This window comes from Salarias fasciatus, chromosome 9 (genome assembly GCF_902148845.1).
Source record: "Salarias fasciatus chromosome 9, fSalaFa1.1, whole genome shotgun sequence".
Classification (NCBI taxonomy): domain Eukaryota; kingdom Metazoa; phylum Chordata; class Actinopteri; order Blenniiformes; family Blenniidae; genus Salarias; species Salarias fasciatus.
The window spans coordinates 5,184,688-5,202,107 of NC_043753.1; the positions used below are offsets into that span (position 1 = coordinate 5,184,688).

The 17,420-nt window shown below is 44.2% G+C and overlaps 1 protein-coding gene across 1 annotated transcript in view; it reads right to left on the reverse strand.

Moving 5' to 3' along the window:
- The window catches only part of LOC115393914 (NLR family CARD domain-containing protein 3-like), a 167,707-nt gene extending 150,989 nt beyond the window's left edge, over nucleotides 1–16,718 (reverse strand). Inside the window, exons 1-4 of the mRNA XM_030099020.1 lie at nucleotides 16,669–16,718; nucleotides 15,538–15,631; nucleotides 15,281–15,404; nucleotides 14,971–15,122 (exon numbers count right to left, since the gene is read on the reverse strand). Of these exons, the coding sequence (XP_029954880.1) occupies nucleotides 14,971–15,122; nucleotides 15,281–15,393 (265 nt within the window). The 5' untranslated portion in view covers nucleotides 15,394–15,404; nucleotides 15,538–15,631; nucleotides 16,669–16,718. The remainder of the gene's footprint in view (nucleotides 1–14,970; nucleotides 15,123–15,280; nucleotides 15,405–15,537; nucleotides 15,632–16,668) is intronic.
- Between the last annotated feature and the right edge of the window lie 702 nt (nucleotides 16,719–17,420).

Genomic DNA, 17,420 nt, shown 5'->3' on the forward strand with positions numbered 1-17,420 from the left:
TATTCATGTTCAGGGGTCCCCACGGCGTTCGCCAACATGGAGAGGAAACCCTGGAACAGGAGGATCAGGAGGAGTCGGAGTCCCTCACCTTTTCACTGCTTCATTCCTCTGATCGTTCTGTGAACAGTGATCAGAGTCTGTTTTCTCTGGAACACGGTGAAATGGCCCTCCTGTGAAGTTCCGGAGAAATCCGGCAGCGGCGATCGGGGGGGGGGGGGGGGAGGGGTTTGCTGATATCTCTCTCCATCTATTGATCGGCCGACAGCCTGCATGAACAAATGGCGCTATTAGCGGAACAAGGGTCTCCGACACAGCAGAATAACAGACTGAGCATCAATTGGGCCGGTCAATCAAGCTGACACTCCTCCAGTCGGGCCCGGCCTCCCTCCAGCCGCCTCCCCGGCGCCTCCTGCTCGATTCCCAGGCCGCGGCGAAACCGCCGCCTCCTCCGACTTGGCTTCATTACTTCAACTCCTGACGGCGGCGCTCAATACTGAAAGTCTGATTTTATTATTTTTAAAGAAGCAACAGCTTCACGGAGGAAATCGAATTCAGATTCAGATCTGTGGACAAAACAGATATTTTAATTGAGACTAGTGGACGAGTGGAGTGAAGTTTGAATCATTAAATAAAGAAATATTAGCAGCATTCAGTCGAGGGAGGAGCGGGACGAGACTTTGACAGGAAAAGACTTTAATCAAACATGTATTGATGGAACGGATCCACATTCAATGGTCATTAAGATGCACCAATGGCACAAACACAATCACATCGTTTTGGGTCCTCAATAAGGCAATTAAGTTATATTTAATCATCTTCACAGTCTTCTACTGTGTGAGATAATATTTTATAAACCTTAAAAATAATAATTGTAGCAGAAATTAAACAGAATTAAAACGAGTTGTTGGATTTAAGAAAGGAAGGAGAAAGACGGAGAGCAACAAGCAAGCAGACATGAATCCACCTGCTGCAGACGTGACGGAGGCTCCGATCCTGCAGGAAGGTGGAGCGAGATCCCGACGTTTGCTCCTGCTCCTCCTGTGTGCTGAAGCTTGACCTTTCACCTCTCAGAGTCGCAGCCGCCACGCCGGAGCTTGTCTGCCCCCATTAAGGCCGAACGGAGGCGGGGAGGGGGGCTGTAATACACACACACACACACACACACACACACACACACACACACACACACACACACACACACACACACACAGAACCATTTATGGGTCCCAACGACCCACTAAATGGCTCTGATGGATCGGTGTGGGAGAGCGGCCTCATTTTCTCTCCCGGACCATAAAGGACTGGCCGGCCATTTTCAGCAGCCCACTGGTCAAACAGCCATCTATCTCACCTTCACTCCGCCATAAATCTGACGGCTCCTTTGGCCGGCCCCCTCCTCCTCCTCCTCCGCCTCCACCCCTCACAGTGCTGCGCCTCTCTTTACGTGGCTCCATCTGCTCCCCGGCTCACGCCGGAGACAAAGGCCTTCCCAGCGCAATTAGCTGGTCGACACTGAGACGTTAATGATACAGAGTTGTTTCACTCACACACACATTTTATGCAGCGGATCAGGACAATGAAAGCCGTGTCTTTTAATGAAGTAAATTCCAGTTTGGAGTTCAACCTTAATTTTGCCGTCCGGTCCAGAAAACATGGTTTATCATGATTTGACGTCTCATCCTCATCTGGAAATGATAAAGTGACGCATTCTGTAAACCTTCCATGACACAGCAGCAAAGTTAAACGAAGCATGGAGGAAATATTGTGTCTGTTATCATCTAATAAACCTTATATCGGCGTTTCCCGGGAATTGTCTGTCTGTAATGTATCTACAGATCTCTGAATGTCCTCTGCAGGACCCACACTCCAATCGGCGCCGAGCACCGGAGTCAATACGCAGGATTACCTTCACCAAATCAAATGAAGGCCAATCCGACACGTGGAAACAGCTGCGAGTTGATATGAACACTGTGAGACGATTTCAATCATGAAGATCGACGAGCAGTTTGTTTTCTGAGACTGGTCTGGTAGAAACCTGGGGGTCTGGAAGGTTTTCTGAAAGTCTGTAGCCACAGGTGAAGAAACAGGACAGCAGGTGGTCATGTCTGGAAATAGTACCGTGCAGGACCGGGCCTGATTCCTCACTTCTACTCCACTGCTTTGCTTTATGTTTATAAAGAAACGAGAAATTTGAGCTACGGTCACAGTCTGAATGTCTGATGGGAACTCAAAAAGGGTCGCCCAAATACAAGATATCAACACTAAAGTAAAGAAAATATGACTCTTAAAACTAGCAAGTGAAGTTTACTTAAAAAGAGAGCTTGATATAAGCATTTATAATCTAAATCAACACAGATTGAAGAGTGTGTAGACGTATTAAAGAACTGTTTTTTAATGGTTCCTATTAATTCACATTCAGATTAATGAAACAGGAATCCTAACCAGCAGTCAGACTCATGAACATCCATCTCGGCATATGACTGGATGAATACAGCACTTTGACAGGGATACAGAGATGGATTCTCTTCAGTTTTTCCAGCTTCACCTTTATTCCTCAGCTGTTCGCGGTCGCCACCCAGAAGGAAGGCGAACAAACCTGGGAGCAGGACGAAATGGCTCCACGCCTCATTAACGGCGGTCAAAGTGGAAAATTCCTCTTTATTAACGCGTTTGATCCTGGAGGTTTTCTCTGTAAACCGAATTCAGACGCTTTTGCTCTCCAGCGATTTGCATTTTTCAAATTATTTGTTGGCTAATGCAGTGAAATGCCGGGTTTTCATCTGGGTGACGAAAGACAGGAAGAAAGAATCGAAATCTATAGCTGTGGGTCTGTTCCTGAGACTCTTCACTGGAGGAAAATGAAGCAGAAACTCCAGTTTACTGTCAAGAATTAAAAGAAAATGATGTTTACAAACCAGTTAACGTCTTTAGATATTGGATTCTGAATGAAGAGGTAGTTTAGCTAAGCTGAGATTTGATAGACGAAGACAAGAAGAAAGAAAGCAAGATTATTTCTCACACACACACACACGCTCACTCACACACACACACACACACACACACACACACACACACACACACACACACACACACACATGCCAGTGAACCTAATGCTCATGTTTTGTCGACCTACACGATCCGGTATGTTCTCTCTATTAGCCCGTTAATCACGCCGCCGCCCTGCTGCACAGCCTCATTTACCGCGTGTGAAAACGACCTGGTGTTCAGGAGTAATTCACTCATTCATCTGGCGGTGGCGGGCGCGCACACGGGCGCGGATGACTTGCCGCTTTCGCGCGGCCCCGTCCAGTTAGGACGCTGGGATTTATTAGCCGGGGGTTGTTTGTTCGTCCTGCTTTAATTTGCGTATGATTTACCCGTCTAGATGATTCTATAATTAAATTGTCACAGTGAGCGAAGAGACCGGCTCCGGTATGGGAGATAAATAATGCACGCTGTTGTATTTTTCATCCCGTGCGTCTGCGAGCGTCCCGTCAGACAGACCAGCCGCTCTGTCCTTGGCAGCTGGAGAGCCAGGTTCGCCTGAAGTCCACCGACTTTTACTGAGTTACTGCAGCTGAAGAATTCACCACAAACATTAACAGTGGAGAGTAAACAGATATTTATATGGGCAGAACTGGATGGTATCTGAATATTGACGATAAAGCTAGAATATGGACTGGGAGTCATGGCACTCTGCGGCGGCCATCTTTGTTGGTGTGTATCTACCTGTACATGCGCAGAAGAACGACTGACCCTGGCAGTTCAGTGTGTGTCCAGCACTTTCAGTGAACGACCAACTGATCCGAGTTCTGCTGCAGAGTGACGAGCTCTGCTCATCTCCAGGTTTACCACTCATTTTCTAACATCCTTTCAGTCATGGATGCTTCCTCCTCCCATTACGAGTCTAATTATGTTGTCTGGCGTTCGGACTCCGCTTCCCTCCAGCGGACGTGCTTTCACAGCTTCGGTTATGCATGACGGCCGCCTCTGGGAGCGTGAAAGGCTTCCCCCCGTCACGCTCTCCCCGGCCAGGAACATAAATCCTCTTTTCCCAGAAGAAGGCCGGGCGGGCTCTGACCCCCGCAGGCGGTGTGTGTGACACAAAGCCACACCAGAGCGCCATGCCATCCTCCGACTGTTCATTCCACATTCATTCAACACACAGCGGTGACTGCTGCCCCTTCAGAGCCCAAAGCAATCGATGCCAGATGATCAGATGAGGCCATCAGGTGGATCATTCAACAACCCATAGTGCAAAGAGAATCAGATCGCCACAATAAAACGTACATTTTTAGTGAGCCTGTTTCATACAATAAATTTAACATTATTTCTTATTTAAATACATTTGTAGTCCATCTTTCCCCACCATGCCAGGTAAGGGTGTCCTATAGGTCCTTCTATGTAGTATTGAAGACTGGTAAAGGTAGTAAAGGTCGACCACTCTGATCGGCTGACTGCCTGACGACCAATTTACTCTTTAAAGAAACCTTTTTGGCACCACAGCCTGTTTTTAAACATTATTTTTCCACTGACCAGCAGGATATTGTATAAATTCACCTTAATGAGGTCTTTACCATGCATTAAAAATAGACAAAGCACAGGAAAGACCAAGCATGTTTCAAAATAAAACTCAATGACGACTTGCAGAAATTTAAATGTCCACTTTTAAAAAGAAAATTTTTCTTCTGTGACAAATGATCCGCGACACAGTGGTTTGGGGACTCCAGCTTTAAAGTACCACATTACAGTAACACACTCGGTGTTCTACTCACACACTTTGAAACTCAGCTAAATGACAAAACTGTGGGAATTTACTGAATGATACATGTTCCACTTCCTTTCGCTCTCCACCATTAACACAATAAAATACATCAAAACATTTTATGATACTTCATTTTTAGCTGACAGCCAGGCACTTTTCCTTAAAGACTTTATCCGTACCTCATGAACTTTATCAAGACATTAACATGTTTGTCTGGACTGAACCTTCTTGAATTCTGAGTTTAAGAACTTTGGTTTCTCTCCTGACAGAACATGAAACTGGAGCAAACTGCAGCATTTAAAAACAAAGCTTACACCATTTTCAACTCATCACGGGATGACTGACAGATTTCAGAACGATCCTTTAGCTTCTGCTGCAGGCAGCTTTTTCATGTTCAGTTCAAAAGTCCTGGAAAACTTTTCTTTTTTTTTTTTTTTTTTTATCACACATTTCTATCTCCTGGCAGCTTTCTGACTTCAATTACTGTCAATGATTTGACCTTAATCCAAACCGACCAAAACAGATATGCGGCACATTTTGTCAGGTTTTCACTAAAATATTTGCTGAACTGAAAAAAGCTTTTTGTAACGTTCCCTTTTCACTTTGGAGGAAAATAAATTTGGCTTTGATACTGACATTCTTGAGTCTGTGTGTGGATTTCTGCACGTATAAAAACTTGAATAGCGCTGTTTGTAGAGCAAACTCACCTGAGGTCAAACACAATTTGAAGCTTCAGTAAATCTGCCGCGGCGAGAACGAGGTGAAGGAAATGTAATTTGTGTTTTACAGCATTGAAAATGACATGAAGAAAATAATTGTTATTTCCCCCGGAAACAATGTCCCTTTCAGGCCGCGTGACTGGCGGCTCTCGGTGTCACCTGTTTGCAGGAAAACCGGCGTTTCCGACTCGTTTGAGGAGTTAAAACCTCATTTAGCGGCCGATCGGGGTCAGTCTCCGCTGCTTCATCCGGGCTGTCAGAACAAAGAGGTTTTGTGGGTAAAGAGAGAAGATTTGTGCTGAAATTCAAAGGCTTTTATTGTGCGACTCAAAGTAAAAGGCTCCCGTTAAATTTATCACTGCAGCTCTCTGAAGCTTCGAGTAACGGCGCGTTAACGATGAGAGAAGGACCATCAGGAAGCGATCAGCTTCATTTTAATTCTGCTTCTATTTTAAGTTCTCAGTCTAAATAATCATACATGTTGTAGAATCACAGTGCCAAAAGATTATCGTGTAAAGGAAAGCAGAAACAAGAGTTTAGTTCATCAGTAACTGTTAACATTTAGCTGTCAACAGACTGAGGAATAAAGGAGAAAAGACGTCTTCTGTCAGGGAATCAATGCTTAAATTTTTTTGCATTAATTATTGCATTTCAGTTTTGAAAGGTTTTATATATCATTTATTTTTCATCCACTGGGAAAAAAAGATTCCTACGTATTAAATTACATTTTTACTTTACTCTTCTAAGTGGTTCAGACAGTCCATCACTGCAGTTTTGCTCGTCACAGAGCACGCTGTCTGTCCTGTTTCCTGTTTTATTTTGACGTCTGACTCTGGTTCCGGCCTCCATCACTTCCCCTCCCCGTGTCTGATCACCTGATGTGTTTCTCCTGGCAGTGATCATGTGATTGTCTGCACCTGGCGGCCGCGCTGCAAGTCGGGCTTCAGTTCAAGAGAAAATGTTTGATGTGTTTTGTTTGTCAGTGGAAAGGTAGAACTTTACGAAAATGTTCAGGCTCCATGCTGAGTGGACGGTGGACGTGCTGATGCTGCTCAGTAGATAAACAATAACAAACCTTGCGGCCTCCAGAGAATCATGGCTTCCTGTTTGTTTTCATATTGGTAGTTTTAGAGTTTCAGGGTTGACAATCACCCTTAAAGCAAATAATTCATCGTCTGACCATCATAATAAGGTCTTTTACTCCCATTGTTAATGATTATAAGGTATCGTTCTCTGCGTGTGTGCAGTTACATTTCCTAGCATGCTAACTGCTTCTCCTCCTCCTTCCTCGTAACATGTAAAGAAAAGTTCTGAGCCTGACGAGGACGGCAGGTTTCTCACATCGCGTCCTCGTTCTCACTTCCCGAGCTCGACGCGCTCGCTTTCAGCCCGTCTTGTCTCGGCACAACGTCAAATCCTCGTCTGTGATTCCTCCTCAGCAGGCATTTGCAATAAAATTTCCAATCTCTTTAATGTAAGCCCGCCTGGATCAGGGAGCATCTGCCGGAACGTCTGAAATCCCAAACCGGGGGCTCAGAATGAAGTGTGTGTGCCGGCGCTCGGGGTTTGGCCATGTGTTTGGTGTTGTTTGACAACAGTGCGGGATGAGAGGTGGCTGTGGAGGCCGTTTAATTAACAGCTCGCTCATCTGGGCCCGATTACTGACCAGACGCCGACGCGAAGCAGGACACGCTGCCTCTGCCAGGTGTGTTCGCCGATTCGGCGCCGAGGGTGGACTTGTTGCTCTCGCAGTTCGAGGGAAATTCAAGTCAACGCCTCAGCGACGCGTCAGGGTTCAGATCACTCGGCAGTTAACGTCTTCGTGTTAACGTCTTCAGACTGAAGTAAAAACACCACCGAACACCTCGCAGCAGTCGGTCTGGACCACTGAACCTTTGCCGAGGCAACAAATGGGCTAATTACAGCCATTAAGTTATGACTGAAGATCAATATGGGGAAAGGTCAGAGCTGGAGTGACTGCAGCCAAAATCATGTTCCGATCATTTCCCAAATTAAAACAAAGGTTCAGAGTGTGATTAAAGTTTACCTCTGACAACAGGAGGAAACTGTGGAGCAACAGCTTCACAGATACTTTAATATGTGTAGCTACAGTTTTTCCATGTCAGCTTTCAGATTTGATTTTTTTTCTATTCTGTTCATTCTCAGTGGTGGAAATGTCCAAATGTCTTTCGAAGAGAAAGTCAGACGACTTGTTCAATAAAGAAGAATTTAGTTCCATGAAAACTTCAAAGACTGAATGGTCTGAAGTTGTCAATAATAATAATAATAATAATAATAATAATAATAATAATAATGATAATAATGATAATAATAATAGTTGCTACATTAAGCACAGTCAGGAACCTTTAAGTGATTCTAAATCAAGATTCATTTGAAAGCTCATGAAGGAAAACAACGAAAAGCCTCAGTGAGTCCAGCATCCTGTCAGACTGAACAGTGAACACGAAGAAGAGCTGGAAATCATGTGAACCAGCTAAAAACCAGCTAAAACCAAAATACAATACCCACTAACTCACTACTGACACCGAATGCACAACAACGGCGTTACGGTACCTTTAAAACATCAGCTGCTACACTTTACTTTTGCATCAACGCCCTGCTGGAGATGAACATGAACGACTTCAGAAATCCTGAGGAAGACTAAAAAACCTTCATCATGAAGCTGCAGCAGCGTCTGAAAGTGAAAGCTGCAGAGATCACAGTTACAGCTTCTGCACCAGGAGACTCACACTGTGCTGCTTTCCATCTTTCACTCGTGATTCCGTAACAGCAAACCGGATGGCAGGTCATGCAGGTGGAGGCCTTCTCACTGTCAGGTAAGACGATGAGACTCATCAGTCTGGAACTGAGAGTTTCACAGTTTCAGTGAATGTTCTGAACGAATCCAGAGAGAACATGAGAACATCATGAATGTCACTGATTAAACCTGGGGTTTGAGATCCTTGGGAGAAAATCAGAACAATCTTTATCGACATCAGCTCACTGCTTTTATTTTGAAGATGTTGACGAGAATGGATGTGTCTTCCAAAGACTGGCTCGAGAGTGAAGATGGCGAACAAAAACTGAGGACATAAGCTGAGCTCAACACAGCAGTTTAATCTGACTAAAACAATAAACCTGAGTCTACTTCTGGATCAGGATGGAAGACTCATCTCACATCTAAATTCTTAAACCATGTTTAATTCCCCAAGGTGGAGCAACCATGTCCAAAACCTTTCAAACCTTCTCAAAAAACAAAACAAAACAAAACAAAAAACCCTGCATCATCAGTAGTTTCTGAAAGTTCCAACATGGTTTAAACATGATTCTTTTGATCCCCTAAATCAGACAAAACAGGATTTGTCTTTATTTTAACTTTGCTTGTTGTTTAGTGGTGTGAGTTCTCTTTAGTGTCAATTGACCATGAAATGATATTAAAAAGTCAGTATTTTCTTCAGCCGTTCCCCGGGATCCTCCACAGATCCCCAGCTTTGGTTCTGCCTCCCTTTTTCATCAAGAGGGCGGTTTTTCCTGCAGCTTTGCTGCACAGTGGATTCGTTTTGTTTTTCACCATCTTGGCAAAACTGTGGAGGTAAAAATCCAGGAGATCAGCAGATTCTAAAACAAGCGGCCGGCCGGCCGGCCGGGCTGCTGCCACCAGCGATCACACTGCTGAGACGCCTCCTCCTCCTGCTTCTGAGGTGCAGGAAGATAAATGTAGCTGCAGGAAGATGCAGAAAAATGCAGGAAGCTGTGGAAAGATACGTGAAGCTGCAGGACAATGCATGTAGTTGCATGGAGCTGCAAAAGAACTGCAAGACGCACTATGCTGCATGGAGATGCAACAAGATACAGGGAAATGCAGGAAGATGCACAGAGACAACGCACCGCCCTGCTGTCACCTGATGTAACCAGGAAAACCAGGAAAGGCCATAAAAGGCACAAGCGCTTCTCCACCAGGGTCTGCTGCAACCGGCACCGTGTACAGATGTTTTTTGGGGTTTTTTTTGTAATTATGAAGGCATCTAAAAACTAAAGAAAGTGAATTGTTTGTGTCTTTGAAGGTTGCAGCATCGCAGGATCTCACAGCCGCATTCGTCATGATTCTGGTGAGTCGGAGTGAAGCCGAGGCGAAGCTGCAGAGACGCTCCCGGCCAGCAGAGAGCGCTGTGACTTTACACTCAGTGGTGAGGCCTGCGAGAGTGTGTGTGTGTGTGTGTGTGTGTGTGTGTGTGTGTGTGTGTGTTTGCATATGCATCTATTTGTGTCAGAGCCAAACACTGTGTGTGTGTGTGTGTGTGTGTGTGTGTGTGTGTGTGTGTGTGTGTGTTTGGAAGCAGTCCAACACAGTAATACCTTTACTTTGGGCTGATTCTGGCTGCAGCCCGGAGAGAGAAAAGGAAGACGGGCTGCTTTATGCTCGCCGTCAGCTGGTTTCCATGACGATAATAACCATAACCAGATTTCTATTTCTGTTTAGCTTGCTCCGTGTGTGTGTGTGTGTGTGTGTGTGTGTGTGTGTGTGTGTCCAGGTTGTCTTCATTAGCTCGAGTGCAAAGCTGGAATGATTTAAATTAGTGATCAGAGCGAAGTGTGTGAAGCTGGAGGAACATTTCCAATAAAAACAGGAAAAACATTAAATAAAGGAAGTGAGAAGTTTGAGGAGATGAAGACAGTGACAGGAGTGTGACTGCACACACACACACACACACACACACACACACACACACACCGTGTGCTCTATACCTGCCGTCTTGTGCTCTGTGGTGTAAGGAGTGACTTTAACCCCTGAGCAGCTCTAATCTGAGAATGAATCTTTGATATGAGGATTTATTTATTCACTGCAGATTCAAGGACTTGAGAATGAAAAAATGAAAGAGGGAATCGTTATATTTCACATCTGTATGTGCAAAGCAGTGTCATATGTACTGAGGCTGTATGGCTGAGCAGTGGTTCGCACTCTCACCTCACAGAGGGATGGATCCATGGTTTGATACCAGGATTCATGATTCAGCTGAGATGAGGATGATTAGTGCCTCTAATCTGCATATTCATGTGTGTGTGTGTATGTGTGTGTATGTAATGGACTTCATTCTATTCTTTAAGTTCAAACTGATTTAAAATCTGAACAGTATCACATTTTCGGGGGTTTGTGGAAAACAAAACGCTAAATAAATTCACAAAACATGAATCGGATTTCTTGGAGGCTCCCGTTTTTGTTGGAACTATTTGAAGTGACATTTATGTAATTTTGTGCTAAATTAGCCGCGGCATGAACACACATCCAATCATTTAACCTCCCGCTGAACTTGAAGACCAATTTTTCTGTCGTCTAATTCTGACATTAGGAGTGGTGCAGGTTACTCGTCACCTCCAGCAGCAGCGTTTGAGTCGATTTTCCACAGCAGTGGAAAAATCTGACGACTCGCTGTTCTTCCCAGAGGTTTCCTGAAAACCCGAATAAACACCGAAACCACTTCGTTTAGGAAACGGTGTCATTAAAAGCTGACGATGGACCAGAGAAGCGTTCTCTCACACAGCAACAAATGTGAGAAAAGTTTTTTTGGTTTTGGTTTTTGGGGAATAATGTTCCAGTGATGAGGAGAAATGTTAAAAGGTAATAATAAGAAAGAAATCCAATCAGCTGCAGTTTGCACAGCCGCTCAGAAAATCACAGACACAATTCAAATCCTGTGTTGCTGGAAGTTTCTAATAATACAATCTGCATAATTAAAAGAGGAGTTTCTAAATGGGACTTTCATTTCTCCTCATCGTTCCTCCTCTCGGATGAAATATCGCTCCTGGTATGGAAAATGTGGGAGTGGAAAAAAAAAAACTCACCAGAAAGACTTTTACAAGGCGAAAGTCTTTTATTTGTGAAAATCTTTCAGACGATGTGTCTGAAATCTTCAGATTTTCTGGAAAACAAATGTCTCTGATTTATTTCCTGGACTGAGAACGTTGTGTCTTTTTTTCTTTTTAACCCCAGATCACTCCGAGATAATCCATGTCCTTCTGATCTCTAATATGTCAAAACACCACAGTGAAACCTTCAAAATAAGAGTAATGGACACCTTCCCAGTGTCTCTAAATCCTTAATTAGTTTTGTCAGAGTTTTATATGTGATATAAATGATATAATATCTAACAAAAAGCAGATTTTTTCCTGTTTTTTTCATTCAAAACATCTTTTTATTCAATGGATTGAGAAGTTTCTCTGCGTGAACAGAACAGATAGTTACACTGCTCAAAAGTGATTTAAAAAAAAGACAAAATTCCATTTAATTATAAAATTGTCTTTTTAAAATTTGAAACCATTCTGAGTTTTATCAACACATCTCTGAATAAAACATTTCAATCTGGACCACTCTTTTTTTGTTTTGGAAACAGAATAAAGTTCAGTCTGTTGAGTTCTTTTCCCGACTCTTTCCAGACTCTGCTGGGGGACTAAAAGCCGTCATGTGAGGGGATCACAGGCCGCCGCCGGGCAGATACACACTCTGACTGCCGAGGCGTCAGATGGACAGACGGCGGCTGAAGGAAACCCATCGACCGAGCTGGGGACCGAGTCCAGGCAGGGTTCTGAAGCAGGTTTCACCCAAAATAATGCTGCAGACGAGGCTTTTAACATCCGGACGGACGGACATGGTGAAATCTATACATCGTCACAGGTAATAATTATCATGGACGAAGGACACTACCTTAATCCCTCATCTTCTATTTTTAGAAATGAAAGAAAGAAATTTGACCTCAGCTGCTCAGGTTTTATTGCGATGAGCACCAAACATCACATTCTTCATCACACACTAACTTCTCGGCCTGGCAGGCGAACCCCATGACTTCTGCCATGGTTTTCACAACGATGCCTTGCAGACGCAGAAACTGAGCGTCACCCTCCTCATCCTCCCCCTCCTCCTCCTCAGGCGGGACTGAGCGCTGTGTTTCCACGTCTCTCCTTCCCCGCCGAGCCGAACGCAAAGTCCGACCCGCCGTTTATAGCTGGATATCAAACAGAGACTCCGCACATGCAGGGTGATTGAAGCCGCGTATGCTTCCCCGCTCGCGCCTGATAAACCAGGAGGAGGCGGAGGACGCTGCCACACACACACACACACACACACACACACACACACACACACACACACACACACACACACACACACAGAGGCAGGTCTTGCAGCACATCACAGGGTCAGTGGCACACATCGGCATGGATTATCACACTGTCACACTCCGCCTCACGCCAGCGGATAACAAGCTGCAGACAGGCATCCGCTGGGGGAGAGAGGGAGGGAGGGGGGAGGAGGGAGGAGGGGGGAGAAACAAACAGCAGCTCTTCATGTGCAGCTTCCTGCTTCCGCGAACCGTCGTGCACGTCGGGGCATCAGCATGCGGCGCGGCGCCTCGTACCTCCAGTGCATCTTTCATGGCGCCTTGCTTATTGCTGGTTGGATTGTGACGGTGCGGTGGGTGGAGGAGAGGCCGGGGCCCTCCGCCCGCCGTGTGTGTGTGTGTGTGTGTGTGTGTGTGTGTGTGTGTGTGTGCGGCTGATCCTGCCTCAATGAATATTACATCCAACATACCTTCACTTTCTAACAGCCACCACCGAGGGATGCATGTAATATTCAGGCCGGCCTGTCGGAGGGGATTAAACACCCTTTGCCAACCTGTTTGTAGCATCTCTATTGATACTTCATCACACACACACACACACACGCACACACACACAGATGCAGGCACGAGGGATGTCTCCACACACAGTGAGCACACAGCCCAGCCACTCGCTGCCTCTTTTATCATCTAAATAATAGTGTTGCCAGATGTGGAGCTGTCTCTAATACGGACCACAGGGGCCACAGCAGCGCCTGACATGAATACAGCAGTCCTCCAGTTTACAGCCGGATTACAGCCGGCGCTGTGCAGCCGACTCGGCTGTCTGCGGGGAGCTCTAAAAACAACAGCGCAACAACAGAGGAGTCGGGCTTTATACGAGGGAGGCGCTTAGCACAGACAGGCCTGTAACTCTCCCTCTCCTCCTTTTATGATGCTGTTTTATCAGTTTGGCAGCTTCTTTTTTTTTTTCTTTTGCATTCGTTTTTCATTTCATGTAAAACTGATTTTTTATCTTTGAGTGTTTGAGGACGAGATCCGCACCAAACGCTGGCTGTGACACACACGAAATATCATTTTTGACTTCTTGATGTGTTTCACATGAATGTTCTGGACTCTCGAGGTCCACAGGATGCAGGATGGTGTTTATTTCTCCTCAGTGTGAGTTTGTCGGTTCTCCTGGTCTGGGAGGAAACCAGAGTGCCAAGAAGGAACGCCACACACACAAGGAACAATGTGCAAATTCCACACAGAAACCACCACCTTCTTGCTGTGAGGAAAGAGTATCAATCACTTCACCACCTCAGTCACACACATGCAGGCACGAGCAGTCATCCAGCAGGAGGCAGACAGAGGAGGAGACTAAATACACAGGAAGGGGGCGGAGACGAGCCGCCATAGGTTAATAGGAAGATTGGAAATGTGAAGCAAGAGCGCAAATCGCAGAGTCACACTCAGTGAGGTGACGTTATCGAGTAATCCTCCTCCAGACTGTACAGAAACAATTCCTCAACTCCAACGACCACAGTGGTCCAATCTTTGAAATAGTTTCTGAAACAGATCAAAGGAAGAACCACAATAAAAACTATAGCTTTCAATTCAATTCAGCTTTATTTATTAAGTGCCAGAGACACAGTCATGTCGAGACACTTTTACAGAGAAAACCCAACAGATCCACATGAGCAAGCATGAGAGACTGTGGAAAACAAAAACTCCCTTTTAAAAGAAAGAAACCTGCAGAACCAGGCTCAGAGGTGGCGGCTTTCTGCTGTTGCAGTTGGGGTGAGGAGACAGAAAGAGAAAGAAATGGGATAGATGCATTTCATGTATCGTCTCGACATGCATTTCATGTATAACAGCGAGTACATAGGCTACACGAGAAACAATGGTCAATGACACGCAGTTATAAAACACTGCAGAAAAGAAAGGAGAGAAGTGAAGCAGAACTGGGAGCTGCTTCCAGATGGTAGGAGCCTGGGGTTAAGGAAACCGCTTGCCCCCACTGGGTCCGGGTTCTCTCACCTATAGAAAGAAGAAATCCCTTTAATGTAATTTACAAAATGCTTAAATATAAAAATATACACTATATTATAATACAATAATAATGTGTGTGTATATGTGTGCATTTGTCCCTATATGAACCTCCTGCATTGTGGTCATGATAAAATATTCCATAGCACAAAGCTGCTTGTAAGAAGACTAGTACCAAGACAGTCCTGTGGGTCCCGCTGCAGACCAACACCTGGTCAAGACAACAACAACTTCCATGTCTCTACAACAAAACAACAAGTCCAGTGAAGACAACCCGGTCCCTCAGCAGACACATGTTCACTCTTACTTGGTGCTGCTCTGCGTCTGGATCTTTCTGCACACTGACGACAGCAGGAGGCTCCTGATGAAGAACCCTGGTTCCAGTGTGAGCTGCTGCGCTGTCTGCAGACCTGGTGTCCACAGTTCCAAGAGACTGGATCCTTCAGGACGTTCTGACACGAGGCACAGCAGGACAGTCCTGCACTGCTCTTCTTCTCCCTGTGGACACCAAGCAACATTTACATTTAGCTCTGTAACACTCTGTAAAGATCCAGCTTCAACTCCTACACCGCTTCAAAATACAGGAACTAAATCTGAAAGTGAGCTCAACGTCAGTCTGATTTAGAGAAAATAAAAGGAAACAAAGAGTTTTTTACTTTGTGGTTGAAGGTCCAGGTTCAGCCCTGAAGTTTGGTGGAATATCATTGGACTGGTCACTCTGAACCGACAGACAGTCTGCTCTGTCGTCCTCTTGAATCTCAGTCATCATCTTCAGTCAGTCTGAGAGAGAAAAACCAGAAACAGACTGTCAGGTCACATACTGTTTTATTCTCACAGTCAGTCTCCTGAAAAATCAGCGTCGGTTGCTGGTTGGCTCCTCAAGATTAACCCCCAAACTGTTTTGTGTCCTCACATTCTGACAAGTCTTTTTTTCTTGGATCCAGGAAAATCAGAGATCTGATTTGAGGTGAAACAGCCGATTGTTTGAAACTGAAGGAGCTCAGAGTCTGAGAGCAAACAGAGAGATACATGTCAACATAGCGTGTTTACAGAAAATGGATCATAACAAATTAACGAAACAGTTTTTAAACCAATGTATGCAGATGATGGTGTAGTGAATATAAATAATTAAACAGTGAACTCATCAGTGATCAGCAAAATATTACTCTGATCTACTATCGTTACTGGCACTGATCCAGTCCCATATGCAGCATTGACTGTCTGTGGTGCTCATGTGCAGTATTTCCTGTGTCTGTAACTCTTATGTGCAGTGCTGTTTGTTTCAAAGCAGTTGTTTTCTTTGAGCGCCATGCCAACCCCATTGATCAAATTTTTTGAGAATGTTTTATTATTGCTTTATTGAACATCTCCTTAGTTTCACCTTTACTTTTGCTTTTGATATCTTACACTCAAACTGCACAAAAAAGTACATGCAACAACCTAAATAATTTGTGCAAGACGAAATCCTCAATAGAAAAAAAAAAAAGAAGAAGAAAAATCTCCCTCGCAACAGATGAAACAGCCATTTTAAGAGACTCACAGCACAGTAGTTACATAAACTAACAAACAAAAAAGAATAAAATGGCCTCAGGAAGTCAGTTTGTGGTGTGTATGCACACACGTGTATGTGTGTGTGTGTGTGTGTGTGTGTGTGTGTGTGTGTGTGTGTGTGTGTGTGTGTGTGTGTGTACTCTTGGGTGTGGCTGATAACATCTCATTGATGGCTGATTGTAGTTGAAATTCAGACTCAACAACTTTGATGATTTGTAAAATATGATTTTCAGGGCAAAAAAGAATCCTCAGGTAATTGTCTAGCTACATACGTCCCTCCCAACAGATACAAGAACCATTTTTAGAGACTCGCAATGCAGGAGTCATGTAAACCAACAATCCGACAGAGAACAAAATTACCTCCGTTTTCAAGTTTCTCTTTGAGATAAATATCTGTTTGAGCTGCTATATTGATGTGAACGCATCAATTGATTTGTTGAGAAAAAAAGTTTTTTCGTGAAAAGTGTGATGCAGTGAAATGAGACGAACTCACCCTGTGTGCATCCTGCTGCTCTGTGGAGGAAGTTTGATGAGGGTTAAGCGTTGTGCTCACTGTGGAAAGAAGAAGTGACTGTGTGTGTGTGTGGGGGGGGGGATTTTTCTTATATTTGTCTTAGAAAAAGACAAGAAAGGAGGTGAAAAAAATTCATACTAACACACACAACGTAAAACATATTTCACACAGTCAAAAAAGTTCTCACTTCTCAAAATGTCAGTTTTCACAAGTATTAAGTGGTGAGACTAGAACGCCAGAAAAGATGGAAACTGTTTCAAGATGAATTGATGACAGTATTGTCTCAAACCTTTTTCAAAAAATGCTTTTCCAGGTAAATGTTTTGCAAAATTTCAAAGGAAATTCCTTATTTTTACACCAACAACACACTTGTTTCAAAGTAGGCAGAGCAATATGGTGCATGAAATTAAATCCCATATTTTCCTATGTCTTCTAAAGTATACACACAAACTTTTACAGGTTTTCTGTAAAACTGCTTCTGAATTAGAATATAATTATCAAAATGTGTAGAGCTAATATCTTTGGAAGTTTTTATCACCCTGATTTAACAAAGAAACTATTGGGATGTTTTCTAAATTGAACTCTGTGGAGAACTGAAAAGCAGACCCAAACAGTTCAGGTGGATTTAAAGATTTTATTTCAGTGAATAAAATCAGCATTATCAATTGAGGAGTGAGCAGAAGCAGAGTTTCAAAAGGTGAGAAATCAGAAACCGGGGTCACAAACACACA